The sequence below is a fragment of the Xiphias gladius genome, chromosome 22 (genome assembly GCF_016859285.1).
Source record: "Xiphias gladius isolate SHS-SW01 ecotype Sanya breed wild chromosome 22, ASM1685928v1, whole genome shotgun sequence".
Taxonomy (NCBI): domain Eukaryota; kingdom Metazoa; phylum Chordata; class Actinopteri; order Istiophoriformes; family Xiphiidae; genus Xiphias; species Xiphias gladius.
The window spans coordinates 14,199,917-14,216,323 of record NC_053421.1 but is presented as its reverse complement, the minus strand read 5'-3'; the positions used below and the strand labels follow the sequence as shown (position 1 = coordinate 14,216,323).

The 16,407-nt window shown below is 40.9% G+C and overlaps 3 protein-coding genes across 6 annotated transcripts; 1 reads left to right on the top strand and 2 right to left on the bottom strand.

Annotated features, from left to right (window-relative positions):
• The first annotated feature begins 494 nt into the window (after positions 1 to 494).
• Positions 495 to 9,049, top strand: si:dkeyp-84f3.9 (zinc finger protein 184). 2 transcript variants are annotated; one of them, XM_040116978.1, is made up of 3 exons: positions 495 to 804; positions 4,004 to 4,129; positions 4,708 to 9,049. In XM_040116978.1, exons 2-3 carry the CDS (start codon positions 4,013 to 4,015, stop codon positions 8,245 to 8,247), a joined length of 3,657 nt encoding a protein of 1,218 aa, XP_039972912.1. In that variant the 5' UTR covers positions 495 to 804; positions 4,004 to 4,012; the 3' UTR covers positions 8,248 to 9,049. The 2 variants fall into 2 exon arrangements, with proteins under 2 accessions (XP_039972912.1, XP_039972913.1); XM_040116979.1 differs by lacking the exon at positions 4,004 to 4,129.
• Positions 9,050 to 9,317: 268 nt separating this feature from the next.
• On the bottom strand, positions 9,318 to 10,530 carry LOC120783792 (trypsin-3). 2 transcript variants are annotated; one of them, XM_040117023.1, is made up of 5 exons: positions 10,489 to 10,530; positions 10,160 to 10,322; positions 9,790 to 10,043; positions 9,565 to 9,701; positions 9,318 to 9,467 (listed from the first exon to the last, which is right to left on the bottom strand). In XM_040117023.1, the coding sequence occupies exons 1-5, from the start codon at positions 10,526 to 10,528 to the stop codon at positions 9,318 to 9,320; spliced, it is 744 nt and encodes a 247-aa protein (XP_039972957.1). In that variant the 5' UTR covers positions 10,529 to 10,530. The 2 variants fall into 2 exon arrangements, with proteins under 2 accessions (XP_039972957.1, XP_039972958.1); XM_040117024.1 differs by having other exon boundaries at positions 10,160 to 10,305; positions 10,496 to 10,528.
• Positions 10,531 to 12,122: 1,592 nt separating this feature from the next.
• Positions 12,123 to 15,512, bottom strand: LOC120783793 (trypsin-3). Of its 2 annotated transcripts, none has more exons than XM_040117026.1 (5): positions 15,473 to 15,512; positions 12,965 to 13,127; positions 12,595 to 12,848; positions 12,370 to 12,506; positions 12,123 to 12,272 (listed from the first exon to the last, which is right to left on the bottom strand). In XM_040117026.1, the coding sequence occupies exons 1-5, from the start codon at positions 15,510 to 15,512 to the stop codon at positions 12,123 to 12,125; spliced, it is 744 nt and encodes a 247-aa protein (XP_039972960.1). The 2 variants fall into 2 exon arrangements, with proteins under 2 accessions (XP_039972960.1, XP_039972959.1); XM_040117025.1 differs by lacking the exon at positions 15,473 to 15,512 and adding an exon at positions 13,294 to 13,335.
• Positions 15,513 to 16,407: the final 895 nt, after the last annotated feature.

Sequence of the window (16,407 nt, the reverse complement as noted above, 5' to 3'; positions counted from 1 at the left end):
GTCTTTGACTCCAGCAGAGGGGGCCGTTTCAAAGCAAAAACAAGGCGCTGTTGTGTGTCCATTTATGATGAGGTAAATATCCGTGGCTAATATCCAAATACGTGCATGCGGCGTTCACTTGCTGTTTGTGTGTTTGTAATCTCAAAGCTTATTCGAGCATCGGACACCAGACACCTTGTATTAGAAGAACCGAAACCGTGGCTCATTCATATTTGTGTGGCTGGTGTTTGCGCATGTTGCACAGACCCACTCTGCTTAAATGTGCAACAGCAAAACCAGGAGGAGTGTCAGGCACATTGCTGGTAGTTTGTATACCTGCCAAATTCATGATGGTGGTGTGCATCAGGTTTTCAGCTTCCAAAATTTATTTTATTAAACGTCGCATCTCACCAATACACCCATCGATAAGTAGCCCTCTTTTCCTATGTCGTGTTTGCCACTTGAAATCACTCCTGCAGAAGAACGCGTAACTGCGAAATTTCCCGCAGCACTCAAGTATCCACTCTGTGCGCTCGACGTGATTGACACTCTTCGGGTTGCTTTGTGCGTGGATGTCGAGTGGCTCACTGCTGCAAACTGCTCTGAAAAGAAGAAAAAGCCAGGTCCACAATAACAGCTCAGCTCCCAGATCAATGCACGCTTGTAAAAAAAAAAAAGAAAGAAAGAAGGAAAGAGAGAAAAAAGTGCCAAGCAGCCACGTAACGACAGAGTATATGTTAGCTTTGAGCTAGCTAGAAGCTAGCTAGTGGAGCATCGGTCAGTGCATGGCTACGCAGAGACCAGTCTTGACTTTCTCCCACGCAGGCAAGCAGTTTGTGTTTACTACCGCCCATCGCGTTTGGTAACTGGTGTTGAGAAATAGCCTTCATACGTGTTACTAGCTATACAGAAAGACATATGAGCTGACATTGTAGTTAACGGTTGGGTTCGTGTGGCCTGTAACGTTAAATATCCGGAGCTAGCGATCTGGCCTACCGAAAGACATCGCCTACACTGTTAGTCATGCAGCGGGTAGCTTCTAATGACAACTGGTAGCTGGATGCTGAAGCTGCCGGATTTGTCATAGGTGATTAAAGTACATGTTATGTGACTCGATGGGACTCGGTTATGTCTCAGTGAGTTTGTGTGTGACTATTGGCAACCACAGTCAGAAGCCATTTGCTCCTGTGTGTGCATCCGATGAAATGTGCCTGCAATGGAGATGAAAGGCAGGCTGACAATAGCACCCGCTGTCTATCTACACAAACCAGTGTAGATTATTTTTGCATTATCTGTTACTTGCTTCTAGTGCTTTACAAACTGCAACACCGCACTTTTGAGCCTTGGCACAGAGGATGCTCCCAGGTTCAGAAGCGGTTCAAGAGGTAGCATTTAAAGTGTGTGTGCCGTGTGATCTGTTGTGGTGAGCTGTGGAGGAAGGGTCATGCCAACTCACGCTGAATTCAGAACTTTTCCCAGTTCATGTCGTGGATTTTCTCGGCGGAAAAATGTCATGTATACAGTTAGAGTAAATTTTAAATTCGGGGCCTTTCAAAAATCTTATAGCTCTGCTCCAAATACTTTTTTTCGTTATGAATTTTTGAAGTTTGGGCTTCCAAAATAGTTTTATTCATTCATCATTTTTTTAGATTCTTTGTATGTGTATTCTAAACCTCACCAGTTGCTTATTTTTCACTGGATCGGATTGAAATTGGTACTGAACATCCAAGAAACCCAGGGGATAATTTGCAAAATGTAAATAGTTTTTGCTGAGGATTTTACAGTAAACAAATTAATAAAATTAATAATTTTTTTACCCAAACGAACAATCTTAGGTTTGCAAAGATTCATATCTGCACTACTTTTCACTTTTTTGCAACCAAATTTTCACTCTGTGTTGTATGAATATCTTCTATCACATGTAGACGTTATGTGGCCCTGCATTAAAAACTGGGTGCCAGAGATTTAGCTAAATATAGCTTCGGAGCTGGAAAAACCCACTTTTTAAATTTCTTTGAACCTTTTTTTAATGGGAAAGTGCTAATAATAATTGCGGATATAAAATTTAAATATGTTACATTACTCCATCATTAAATAATTTTTTGAAAATAGGTAGATATTCGTACTATGCTGACTTCAAAGTTTTCTATGTTTGTGTGATACCTGTTGAGCCTCTTTTTCATTGGGTTCTGGAAATTTGCAAGTTACAGCTTGTAATGGCTTGATTTGTTGGATTGCAACATACCCAGAAGTATATAAAAATGTGCTGCCCTTAATTAATTTCATCATTAAGCAGTTTGATGCGATAGGGACATAATGGAGCCCTAATTTATTGCAAAAAGCCTAGAAGAAGCAGCCAAATGTCACAAGACAGCCTACACCAATGGAAGAGTTGATCTGAGTTGGAAATAAACAAGGAAGTACTGAAGTCGAGAAGTGGATGTTCTGACTTGACTGATGATGCCACAGTTTGTTCGCATCACCAGAAGTATTTTTTGGTAAAATAAAGCTTTCTTCAGAAACAGTGTTGTGATCTCTTCAACTTGAATCCCAAGAACAAACGGAGTCGCTCACTGAGGATCATAAATACAGAGAAAGCAAGAGAGCTTACAACACGCATGGGAAGGTTTAACAAGCCTGGACAGAATTGGTGTCCCCCATGTGTGATAAAGGACTCAGAATACACCGTTGGAACAGAAACTGATCAAGATACACAGATGACTGAATACGAAGCGTACACACCAACATCTGCAGCAATTCATTTTGCAAAACGGCGCCCAAACCTGTTTCAAGTGGGATTAGCCCCAGCCCCAGATTTGCTTTATTGTTTTCTAATGCTATTAGCTAATGATGTTGGAAATTAGTTCAGAAAAGTCTAAAATTGCAAAATCATACATGTGTGTGTAGCAAAGGACCTAAGATTAATATTTTGTAGAGACACACTGAAAAAGATATCCTCCAGTATGCAACAAACCATTACAAGCTGCAACTTGCAAATTTCCTGAACCCAATGAAAAACATGCTCAAATTTGGTTGCAAGAAAGTGAAAACTAGTGGAGATATGAATTTTTGAAAATTAAAGATTGTTGGTTTGGGTAAAAACAAGTGGGTAAAAATATTTTCATATATTGTAAACCCTTAAGCAAAAACTATTTACATGAATACATGTTGGAAATTATCCTCTGGATTTCTTGGATGTTCAGTACAAATTTCATCCCAATTCAGTGAAAAAATAAGCAACTGGTGAGGTTTATAATACACAAAGAATCTAATAAATTATGAAATTTAGCTCAGAGGACCAAACTTACAAAATTAATAACTAAAAAAGTATTTTCTATCCCATGAACTGGGAAAATAGGTATAGAATGACCCAGAAGTATTTACATTCTTTACATGCTTTCCATTTTGGATTGTAAACGGAGCACTATCGCAGTGCAACTGTTATAAGTTAAACTCTTGCAGAGGGATGTTTATTAAAGTAAAAGTACTAAAGTATTGTCAGCAAAATGTACCAAAAGTAAAATGAGTTATTCTGGAGAATAGCTCTGTTACTTTCCAGTAATTTCCTAACCACGGTTTATGAAAGTTAGGAAGGGCGTTCTCACAGTACTGCACATTTTCCTAGAAAATGAATCACAAATTCTGCTACTTGGATATCTTTCTGGGCAGGTTTTGATTAGGAAATCACCTAATTAAACATTTTTCCTAATTTTTTGGGAAATTTCGTCGTCTGGAAAAGTAACATATCTTAAACGAGCATAAATCTGTACAGGCAAATTGTAATCTGGCCCAGTGATTGCTTATAGCAGGCTTCTCTCCGGTTCAGATTTGCGTTATGCTTCACTGTAGACACCTGGACTATAATCACTGGTGTGAAATACTGGTAGCAAATCAACTGAATAGCATGCAGTCTATTCAGAGGTGTGATTTTTCAGGCCAGGAAAAATTACATTTTAGTCTAGGAATACATGTCACTGTTATGAGTTTATGAGTTACAACCTCCTTGTCACTGTTTAATCCACAGACTCTTGACATGGGGAGTAAAATGTCCTTCAGCAGAGGAAGCAGTGACCAAAATACAGTCTCTGAGTTAACTTCTGTGACACCTCATCCTCGCAATTCAATTCATGCTCCTTCGGACTGCAAGCAGGTAGCTAGTGAGAAAGAGAAATAGACCTATCACCCCAAAAGTTATGCCGTCTGTTACAGTACACAGCATGATTTTTGGAGTACCTTTTGTAAATGGAATAGGATGTGGATGAATTTTCTGCATTAAAACTTCTAAGCCTGAGGGGCTTTGAATTATAGTGGTATGTTTATGTAGGTTCTATGGAATTTGAAGAAGGCTTTACAATAATTTAAATATAGCTTTAATTATATAGTTTGACCCTGTTTTACATTTATTTGTCAGGAGATCGTTTTTATAATACGACACATGTATGGTTGTTGAAACGTGGGATTGTGTTCTCAATTCAAGTAACAATCTAAATGTATAATACTCCTTTTAATAGGCATGAATTTGCCTATATTTTTCTAAAACATTGATGTATGATGTAGTATTGAAAATGATCTTGAGCTGAACATTTATATTATTGAACAAATTATAGAGAGAGCAACATTAGTGTACATTCCTTTCTGTATGTTTTTATTTTTGTATATACATTATTTTAGGATATGTGCAACAATACCATTACTGCATTTGTGACATACAGTTTTTTTTTTCCACAGATACCTGAAGATAAGAGATGTCGTGAGGAAGACCTGGACTCCAGCTGGGGAGAGGAAATGAAAGCAACAGAACTGACTGAAACTGCCCCTGAGTCCCACTCATCAGGTTACCTGGAGTCTGATCGCCATGTTAACTCTGAAACAGTTGGTGGAACAAATAGTCAACGGAGTGAGCGCCTGTCATCACAGGTAGGGATGGAAGCAAAGCCTCAAGTAACACCTGCGATTGTGTGCAGCTCGACAACAGACAGTCACGGACAGCCTGTGGAGGTCCGCAGAAAACGCGGGCGCCCTCGTAAAATAAAACTGCTGTTGACTGAAGACAAAAAAGATCCAGATGCTGCTGGTCTTGATGCAGTTCAGCATGAGGAGATCAGCACGACAATACCTTTGCCAGCATGCTTAGAAAACAACAGCAGTGGTGATGTGCCTAACACTGATGATGGTCCTTTAATCCATCATTCTGGTTCTCATACTGTCTCTGATGGTAAAATAGAAGACAGTGTCCCTGACCTGCCAAAAAAAAAAAGAGGAAGGCCAAAAAAAACAGATATTCGAGCTTTTAAAAATACCTCTGCCAAGGCTTCCAGAGCCCCTGCTGCTTCTGCTCATGCTAATAATATTAACGGTCCTGCACGGAGGCTGAGGAGTAGAAGGGAGCAGCAGCCTTCAGCACAAAATGGAAACACTGAATCTGATAGCAAGGTAGACCCCGGACAAACTGGCCTTGCCCCTCTGGAAAGTAGCAATACATCCAGCTTACAAGGTGTTAAAAGAAGAAGGCCTAAACTGGCTGATCAGCAAGTTCCAGTTAAAGTGTCCAGACTGGAAGATTCCCAGGAGGCCTCATCAGTGTTGAGCAATGACACAGGCTGTGGGGAGAGAGCAGAGACAGATAAGCACGTGGAACTAAACGCTGACAAACAAGAGACTAATACTGATGGAAAGGAAGGTCAGTGCTCCCCACAGTCTGGAGAAGGGCAAGAGCAACAAACAGAAATAAAGGAAGGCGTATTACCACAAAGAAAACTGCGTTCCCAGGCAGCAGCTGAGCCTGAAGTTATTCCCTCAGATGATTTGACCAGTCTGAACTTGGCAAGTCCTACTCAAAGTGATGAACCTAAAATTAAACAGTCAGTGGAAATGATTGGCAGCGAGGAGTCACAATCAAAAAGCAGCCTTGACTCTCCAAAAAACGCAAACTTGCAGAATACAGAGCCCTCCATCACAGATGTCTTAACGACCTCTGAAGAAACACCTAAACCGGTTGGGAGCCCCCCTGCTGTGAAAACTGAGAATATAGAGGTAGAGCTGGATCATTTAAATCCAGTGTCAGAGTCAAACAACCCTAAATCTTTACAATACAGTACCAACACCACAGTTAAATCTGAGCGTCCAAACAGTCAGCGAAACGCTTTCAGGCGCAAGAGAGGCGGCAAGAGAAGGAGGAGAATAAGTAATGTGCTGTTACAGAGTGAGCAACTTGTAGAAGGCCAAGAAGGCTGCACTGACAGTCAACAAAAAGCAGACTGTGGTGACATGGATGACGAGGCCAAGTCAAATGCCAACGCAAATGTCATCTACACTAAAAAAGGAGGTAAAACTCTGTTGAAATGTGGTTACTGTGGTCGTACATTTAAATTTCTGTCTCAGTTCATCATCCATCAACGGATTCATACAGGAGAGAGACCTTTCAAGTGTCCTGAATGTGGCAAAGGCTTTAGCAAAAACTCAAACTTAAATCTTCATCTCAAGACGCACAGGAAGAGCAACATATATCAAAAATGCCCATTTTGCAAGATCAAATTCTCTTGCTCTGAATATGCTTCTCATATGAAGATGCATGCACATGAGCTGGATCAAGACTCCGAGAACAACAAATCTGAAAAACGGGGCAGAGGGAACGACCATGAAAACAGTCAGGGACTTCGTACACCAGTTTCCCCAGAAAAGAGACAAAGAAAAGTGTGCCAGTACTGTGGTAAAACATTCCCGTTTCAGTCTGCCCTCATAAGACATGTGCGTGTCCACACAGGGGAGAAGCCTTATAAATGTGATATATGTGGCAAAGCTTTCGGTCAGGCCTATTTCCTCCGTGTTCACGAGCTGACACACTGGTCTGTGAAGCGTTACAACTGCACACATTGTGAAAAATCATTCACTCATTATAGCAATGCAAAAAATCACACATGTAGACCTACGGCAAGCGGTGACGACTCACAACCCAACAGACGTGTAAAGCCTTCACTAACGTACACTTGCCATATCTGCAAGAATGTTTTTGACCATTTACAGGAGTTCAACAGTCACATGAGAGCCCACACCGGTGCGAAGCTTTATCGGTGCTTGTATTGTGACAAGCTGTTTGGTGTGCTGTCTGAGTTTAACACCCATCGCAATCAGTGCAGAGGAGAGAGAAACACCTCCAGCTCTGCAATAAAGGAAGAAGAGACAATGTCATTAATACAGTACACAGTGCCTGCCCTAAGGTGTTCATCAGGACACAATTCAGCTTCTCCTCTCACAGCTGCAAGTTGTGAAAAAGAGAAAAAACAATCAAAAACCAGCCACAAAAAACGCATCGCTAACCTAAAGAAACCGTTCCAGTCCACAGTCATACCGGCTCACCATCTCTCACACATCGTGTCAAAGTTAAACAAACTAGATAACAGATCCGACCCCAGGAAATATCTATGCCCAAGCTGCGGGCGACTGTTCAGACACATGGGCAGACTCCGCGCCCATATGCTCACTCATGCCCCGGGTCAAAGTTACACTTGTGCCTGTTGCGGTAAGACTCTAGAAAACTGGCAAAAACTGTGGCATCACCAGAGAATCCATCGACAGAGACGTGGCCGCTTCACTTGTCCTCAGTGCGGGCAAGGTTTTCGGTTTGTAGAGCCTTACAAAAAACACATGAGTGAGCACCCAGAGTTCCAGTGGATTCAGGTCAGGCCTAAGAAAGTGTTTCTGCCTTATCAATGTGAGCAGTGCAGCTGCAACTTTAAGACTCTAGACCTGCTGTTCAATCACCAGCTCTGCCATTCCTCAACGCAAGACACGCACAAGGACTCTGCTTTTGATTTATCCATAGATGATCATAGTACACAAGCAAACAAGAAAATGTTTAGCCCTTCCACGAACAACCATATGGCAACGTTACGTCTTGAACCTGAGGAAAGCAACTCTCTTCTGAGCCCCTTGTCCAAATATTCAGACCCAGTTCCCCAAGAGTCGCCTCTAGCGCCCATGATTTCATTTGTTCAAAATCAGGGTCTTGATGTAGGTAAAACTTCCCTGGGTCCCAGGAGCACACATTTAATCCAAGATAGAGAAACCAGTAATGACAGAATAGTTGAAAATGCACATGTAAAACCCATTACACCTTTGAGAACTGTAAAAAGACATGCAACCCAAAATGACAGTTTATCAAATGAAGGGTCTTCAGATGGCATTAAGTGTGCCGTGTGTGGTAATGCATATTCTGCCATTTCAGACCTTTATCAGCACTATTTGCAGCATGCTAGAGGCCAGGTATAATAACCTAAATGGAGTTATGGTTCCCTTTCTATATGTGCATCAACTTTTTTACATTGTTTAACACGGGTCCTGTAGATCACGAACTGATCAGAGGTCACACTGAATTAATTCATGAATTCCTTATTGCTCTGAAAGTTGTTTGGCAAACCTGATAAAATAGTTTGAAACATTTCAGCAATAAATTCAAGAGTTTATATATTAAATGTGTGGATTTTCTCATCATGTTGTCCATGAATACAATGGCCAATTAATTGAATAGTCCATGTATAGTTTTAAAAATTTACAAACACTCTCACCTCATCATGATGCATTCATTTGCTGTATGACCACTGTGAATTTAATATAAAATATCAATTTCATACAGGTCTACTCTTGACTAATACAAGTCAAACTGTTAATCAAACTGTTTCAGAGGATGTGTTGTACTGATTCCAAATTTGTTTTCCTCTGGTCTGCAAGGATCTGCATTTTGTATTCACATTTTTAGCCTCTGTCATGCACATATTTGTCAAAGAGTTTGCTCTGTTGTGGACTTGTAATATGATGACTGAAATCAAGTGATGGTAAATTTTCTGGACAATATACTGACAAACACGCATTGCGCACCTGCTGCACCAAGTAAGTTTTGATGAACATGCATTTCTGTTCACTGCTTCGAGAAAACTACATTTTCCTGCTTCAATGTCAGGCTTGACTTTGTTGAAATCCCCAAAAAAATTGCATTTCAAAAGATGTTTCCCACATGGACATCCTGATCTGTTGTGTATAGTTTTATGCTATAATTTGTCTTAAAACAATAAAGGTCACCTTTGTATTTATATTTGATTGTTTCTGTTATTTGTAGGTGGACTTTTGTGCCTACGTGTGAATAGGTAGACACGTTAGCTCTACTTTTAAGATAACCATGAAATGCTGCAATCCAAACATATTTAAATTAGTTTGAGTGCAGTGTGTAGTGCTCTGCCGAGAAGCCAAGTGAGTATTGAGGTGTTTTTTTGGTTTGTTTTGTTTTGCTTTTATTAAAGGTATAAGCACTTTCCTGTCTCCCAACAAATGACTGTTCAGAGACTTTAGTTGGAGGACATGGTGCTGCGAATCCAGGAGTTGTAGTTGCAGACCTTGGCGTAGACTCCAGGCTTGTTCCGCTCGGCGCACCCGTAACCCCAGGACACCACACCCTGCAGCTGATTGTTGCACACCACAGGGCCACCGGAGTCACCCTGACAGGACACAGATAGAAAACAAGATGTGAGCAGAGGTGTTTTGAGGTTCGGTGTGTTCGCTTGAGGAAACAGTAATGAGGACGTTAGCTGGTACCTGGCAGGAGTCCTTGCCTCCCTCGAGGAATCCAGCGCAGAACATGTTGGAGGTGATCTGTCCAGGGTAGGACCTCTTGCAGCTGCTGTCGCTCAGGATGGGTGCATTCAGGCACCTCAGGCGATCAGGGTAGTTGCCTAGAGAGGAAGAACAACGAGACGTTATTTCTCATACACTAACTTCTACCAAGTTTTTTTTCAGAAATGTTTGCAGTGTTTTACGGACTTCCAGAGCCGCTGGTGTTTCCCCATCCAGAGATCAGACAGCGGGTGCCAGCGCTAGCACAGCTGGAGGGCAGGGACACGGTGCGGACGTAGTTGTTCAGGGTGGCGGGCTTGCTTAGCTTGATCAGCATGATGTCATTGTCCAGGTTGCGGCTGTTGTACCTGGGGTGACGGATGACCTTAGCAGAGTTGATGAATTGCTCGGTGCCCTCGTTGACGGCAATGTTGTGCTCACCAAGGCGCACCTGGATGCGGCTGAGAGAGAGGCATGAAGGTAAAAATTAATATAACGTTCAGTTCAACTGGTAATGAGGCGACAGCTATAAGTCCTACGGTTTCATTTGAATCCAATATCCATGGTCTCTACTCACGACTTGTAGCAATGAGCAGCAGACACCACCCAGGTGCTGGAGATCAGGGAGCCTCCGCAGAAGTGGTAGCCAGCGTTCAGAGAGACCTGGTAGGGCACAGAGTTCTTTCTGCATTCATAGCCTCCAACGATCTTGTCATCCTCATCCTCAATGGGAGCAGCATCTGATAGAAGTAGAGAATTTACCAGAATTGATGTTTTGCAGGACAGGAAATTTTCAAAGAAATGTTACAGTAAATAACCTTTCGGTCTTTCCCCGTCACAAGACGGTTAAAATGACTTTAAAAGTAAGTAAGTGAAAAGTAGGACTTCTTTAGCCTTCATACTTACACGCCACTGCGAACAGAGCTAGAAGAATGAAAGCCTTCATGGTGGTTTCTGTCTGAGCCGCAGTGTTGGCTCAGCTCCACTGCAGGTCCTTTTAAACCCACCCTGTATCTCTGCTATCTGATTGGCCAAGGACACCTATTTCATTTTTTTACTGTTATCTTCTTGAGTAGTGTGTGTGAAAACACATCTGGACGGCAACCTATGTACCATGTATGATGAAATGTCCTATGGTCCCACAAACACCCTGACACATGCTTTTTTTATTGAACTGTCTCTCTCCTAAAACCCTGATTCATAAAACATTGAATTAAAAGTGTGGCTTAGAGACTAATGTGAAATGTTTAAACTGCTTATTTTAATGCAATCTAATTGCAAATGTACAAATAAGTCACCACTGTATTCATGTTTAGTTAATTTCTCTGTTTCTAGTAGGAACAATACTTGTCCTCAAATATGTCTCAGAGATAGTTTACAGTGCTCATGGTTTTTAATAGTTGTTGATGCTGTGATGACAAATAGGCTGAATCTTGGTGTGAAATTATTGGTTTCCTTTACAGTATTTATTACTATCCTCTTTTGTCACACTAGTGAACTGAAGCAAATACGTGAATATACAGGCATGGAACAAATTAAAGGAAAAACCAACATAAAATGTCAATGTAAGGTGCCGCCAGAGCAGCTTCAGTGCTCCTCTGCATTGATCCTGCAAGTCCCTGCAACTCTACTGGAGGGATGAACACCATTCTTCCAAAAGATGCTGCCTCATTTGGTGTTTTGATGATGGTGGCGGAGAGCACCGTCTAAGACGTCGGTCCAAAATCTCCCATAGGTGTTCAGTTGGGTTGAGATCTGGCAACTGCAAAGGTCATGGCATGGGATTCACATCATTTTCATGCTCATTAAACCATTCAGTGACCCTTCGTGCCCTGTGTGGAGGCATCTGCATTTGTTATATATGTTTCGTCACTCATTTATTCAGGTTTTTCATTTAATTTGTCACCCATCTCTATATCTCAGGGCAACATTTTTTTGTGGTATATATCCATAATGTGATGAAATAAACACAGTATTTATCATCCAGGGTGACTGAGTTACCCTAAATTGTTATATATAATTTTACTGATTTGAGCAGCATGCAGTCAGTATTTACCTTTATTTATGGAGAAAGAAATTTTCAATGGTTATTCTCTCAAAATTCCTCTAATGCCATACTGTCTTGTCCAATCCCTAAATGTTTATTTGGCGAGTACTCAACTCTGCCTTTTCAACATTTTTGTTGTTAAATTGCAGAAACACTTAATATACTTTTCATTTTTATTTCATGAGGTATTTTCCATCTCAAATATTGGTGAAGAATACTTAATTTAGCGGCACGTTTATTTTTTTTTTTGATAAATGGATTTACATTTTTTCATATTTATGCAGGGTTCTGAGTGATTTATTTTGGATGTTTATCTTTATTCATTTCTAAGGAAGGATTACGATTTCTCTTTTCCTTCCTGCTGATTCTCTTCATTGGTAAATCTGGGGTTTTTTTCAATAGCACAGAACAAGAAATGACAGAGAGTGAGGTTTATGATTATTTATTTTGTTGAGACATCTGGCATAGTCAGAGATTATTTAGTAAAGAGACTTTAGTTGGAGGACATGGTGCTGCGAATCCAGGAGTTGTAGTTGCAGACCTTGGCGTAGACTCCAGGCTTGTTCCGCTCGGCGCACCCGTAACCCCAGGACACCACACCCTGCAGCTGATTGTTGCACACCACAGGGCCACCGGAGTCACCCTGACAGGACACAGATAGAAAACAAGATGTGAGCAGAGGTGTTTTGAGGTTCGGTGTGTTCGCTTGAGGAAACAGTAATGAGGACGTTAGCTGGTACCTGGCAGGAGTCCTTGCCTCCCTCGAGGAATCCAGCGCAGAACATGTTGGAGGTGATCTGTCCAGGGTAGGACCTCTTGCAGCTGCTGTCGCTCAGGATGGGTGCATTCAGGCACCTCAGGCGATCAGGGTAGTTGCCTAGAGAGGAAGAACAACGAGACGTTATTTCTCATACACTAACTTCTACCAAGTTTTTTTTCAGAAATGTTTGCAGTGTTTTACGGACTTCCAGAGCCGCTGGTGTTTCCCCATCCAGAGATCAGACAGCGGGTGCCAGCGCTAGCACAGCTGGAGGGCAGGGACACGGTGCGGACGTAGTTGTTCAGGGTGGCGGGCTTGCTTAGCTTGATCAGCATGATGTCATTGTCCAGGTTGCGGCTGTTGTACCTGGGGTGACGGATGACCTTAGCAGAGTTGATGAATTGCTCGGTGCCCTCGTTGACGGCAATGTTGTGCTCACCAAGGCGCACCTGGATGCGGCTGAGAGAGAGGCATGAAGGTAAAAATTAATATAACGTTCAGTTCAACTGGTAATGAGGCGACAGCTATAAGTCCTACGGTTTCATTTGAATCCAATATCCATGGTCTCTACTCACGACTTGTAGCAATGAGCAGCAGACACCACCCAGGTGCTGGAGATCAGGGAGCCTCCGCAGAAGTGGTAGCCAGCGTTCAGAGAGACCTGGTAGGGCACAGAGTTCTTTCTGCATTCATAGCCTCCAACGATCTTGTCATCCTCATCCTCAATGGGAGCAGCATCTGATAGAAGTAGAGAATTTACCAGAATTGATGTTTTGCAGGACAGGAAATTTTCAAAGAAATGTTACAGTAAATAACCTTTCGGTCTTTCCCCGTCACAAGACGGTTAAAATGACTTTAAAAGTAAGTAAGTGAAAAGTAGGACTTCTTTAGCCTTCATACTTACACGCCACTGCGAACAGAGCTAGAAGAATGAAAGCCTTCATGGTGGTTTCTGTCTGAGCCGCAGTGTTGGCTCAGCTCCACTGCAGGTCCTTTTAAACCCACCCTGTATCTCTGCTATCTGACTGGCCACGGACACCTATTTCATTTTTTTTACTGTTATCTTCTTGAGTAGTGTGTGTGAAAACACATCTGGACGGCAACCTATGTACCATGTATGATGAAATGTCCTATGGTCCCACAAACACCCTGACACATGCTTATACATAAACCATTAAACAGGAGGCTCGATTTCATGTATTTACCAAGAAATATACTTCACTTGCACTATAACCTTCTAACTGTGTGATTCTCTTTTTTGTTATTCAAAGCAAAATATTTTACATTTTGAATCTCTGTTTCTTTCTTTAGGATAATACTAAATGGTCGGGTGCAATAGATGTCCCTTATTCATAGAGAAACAGCAGCTCTCAAAGCCATGTTATACATCAGTTTACTGTGTTATATAATGATAAATACCATCAATACAGGTCACCTCTTGTCTTGTATTAATATCTATACAGAGAATCTTTGAGAACCTTTGATAGTGTACAATCGGAACTGTCATGAAAGTGGCTTTTCAGTGGCAGACACATTTTGGAGAATTATTGAGGTTTAAATGCTAAAAGTTGAATTTACAAGTGGCCTCTTTTGACAAATGTTCCTCACACTAAAACTGAATGGGACTTGGTGTACAACTTGAGAGGCATTTGAGCCACACACAAAAGAAATGAATGTTCATTTGAACCCAAAACAAACTCCCTCAATACCTTACTCGAGATCTTGTATAAATAGAATGGCAAGACACCAAACTAAAACTCAAGTATATTTGAATACATTTTAAATTAGATTGTATGACTTTGGTCAGTTTTTCATCAGGAAATAAAATTGTAAAATTGTGTTTAAATTTTGATTATTTTATTTTAAGCCCCCCCCCCCCCCCCCAAATTATTTGATATTGATTATGGCAATAATGATACTGAAACATTTTTTATATTCTTTTTCCAGATTTGCTGACTAACCATTTAATTGTGCTGTGATCCAAATAAAAACAAATAGCTGAGCAGAGTAGTGAAATGATAAAAACAGTTTATCTAAGAGCCATGTTGATAGAAAAAACATCTCTTTCTTAATAACATCATAATCAATCATTTTTACACAGAATGTTGTTGAAATTAATTTTGTTGAAATCTACTAATTTCAACCATATTCTTTAATTGATATAGAATAGTCAGTAGTGAGTATTGCTGTTCTGCCAACATAATAGACGTGTAAATGCATTTGTGCTCAGGCATTACTGTAACAGTTTATCATAGGTTCAGTCATTTCAGCTTTTTGTGAGACACTTACTGTAAAGTTCTTTTGTGACCTAAATGATTTAATGTGTTGTAAATGTCGATTTGTACTAAAGATAATGCAGCATAACTATAATCATTATAAATTACAAATGTGCAGACTTTGATCTAACCATGTATTTTGCTATTTAGACTGTAGAACTTTATAGAAACCTTACATGGATGTTAGATGGAAACATTGCACAGCAAACATTCTTTAACTACACCAAAACCTCCTTTTATTTCCACAACCATACACCACCACTGAAAAGTATGCTTATTAACCTGCATTGCCATGAGCTCTCTAAACATGCTATAGGTGTCAACACCAGCTAATCATGAAAAAACAGCTGAAAAGTCAAGAAAATGTTTTGGGAAAAAATTTGATTACACATATTACACATAACTTTGGATGTGTACACCATGACTTTGGGCACCATTGTTGGCATTGTATGGTCCATTCATCGAGTAACATATCGGAGTCACTGCCCCTCTCAAGAGTCCTCCATTTAGTTGGCGGACATGGTGCTGCGAATCCAGGAGTTGTAGTTGCAGACCTTGGCGTAGACTCCAGGCTTGTTCCGCTCGGCGCACCCGTAACCCCAGGACACCAGACCGTGCAGCTGATTGTTGCACACCACAGGGCCACCGGAGTCACCCTGACAGGACACAGATAGAAAACAAGAAGCAGAACATGTTGGAGGTGATCTGTCGAGGGAGCAGCAACGTCAATATAACAACTTTAAGAGCTCAAACTTTCCCTTGTTTTAAAAAAAAAAATGGCTACAAATAAATTATACAAGAACTCACAAGCTGCTGCAAACAGGACCAGGAGAGTGAAATACTTCATGATTATGTTCTGCACCTACTTAGCTTACACACAACAGGACCGGATGCAGTGGGTTTAGTTGAGCACCTAACTCGACAGCTCTTTGTCTAACTCTTTCCTCTCAAGGAATTTTCCCTGCACTTTGTGCGACGATTAAACATTATCCCATCTGGGAAACAGCAGCGTGGTCGAAGAGAAGAACATATGAATTTCCAACAGTGAATTTCCATGGGTCATTTAATTTTAAGAAATACAACCCTCAATCCTATCGCCTTCAAGTAACGACCTATGAATTAAAGACTGAATAAAAAATAGGAGCACAAAGATAGACGAAGGTGGACAAAAATCATGTCATGTTGAAATGTACAGCTGCAGTGATATTAGACATAAACAGGTGATTGATTATTAGGGGGATGTACCACAGTGCAAATCTACAACCTGTTGCTTTTTATATGTCAAATGATTGATCTCGGGTACATTCCTAATAATGTCCTAGAAAGGTTTCTGAAAGACGCTATGTGTAATGGTACGGATTATAGGGGAAATACTGAGACAATGATTCGAGTTTTGTGAAAAGAAACTGCTCCATTTAAATCCAGTCAAATATTAATTCATCATAGAGAGACTTTATTCTCTATATGCTGAACTGCCTCTAGATAAATGTCATAATTTTGCATGTTCCGATGATCTGCTTTGACTCTCTAGGTTTTAATTGGAATTAATTCGTCTGAGGCGTCGCAATTGAGCAGCGTCTCCATTTCCCTATAATTGGGACAGAAATACTCAAAACCTCCCTGGGCCCTTTTTTTTTTATTTTTAATTTATAGCCGCATATCAGCCTTTTTCTAGGAAAATCGGAGAAAACTACACGACCGGTGAAAATGAAACCAAGGTCCATTTGTTCAACATGACCCAA

Excerpts from the sequence above, each read along its gene's own strand:
- si:dkeyp-84f3.9 (XM_040116978.1), top strand. The coding sequence starts at position 4,013 with ATGGGGAGTAAAATGTCCTTCAGCAGAGGAAGCAGTGACCAAAATACA. Across the intron at positions 4,130-4,707 it reads CTCCTTCGGACTGCAAGCAG|ATACCTGAAGATAAGAGATG; the intron begins GTAGCTAGTGAG and ends TTTTTTCCACAG.
- LOC120783792 (XM_040117023.1), bottom strand. The coding sequence starts at position 10,528 with ATGAAGGCTTTCATTCTTCTAGCTCTGTTCGCAGTGGCGT. Across the intron at positions 10,323-10,488 it reads AGCTCTGTTCGCAGTGGCGT|ATGCTGCTCCCATTGAGGAT; the intron begins GTAAGTATGAAG and ends TACTTCTATCAG. Across the intron at positions 9,702-9,789 it reads AAACACCAGCGGCTCTGGAA|GCAACTACCCTGATCGCCTG; the intron begins GTCCGTAAAACA and ends CTTCCTCTCTAG.
- LOC120783793 (XM_040117026.1), bottom strand. The coding sequence starts at position 15,512 with ATGAAGTATTTCACTCTCCTGGTCCTGTTTGCAGCAGCTT. Across the intron at positions 12,507-12,594 it reads AAACACCAGCGGCTCTGGAA|GCAACTACCCTGATCGCCTG; the intron begins GTCCGTAAAACA and ends CTTCCTCTCTAG. Across the intron at positions 12,273-12,369 it reads GAGGCAAGGACTCCTGCCAG|GGTGACTCCGGTGGCCCTGT; the intron begins GTACCAGCTAAC and ends GTGTCCTGTCAG.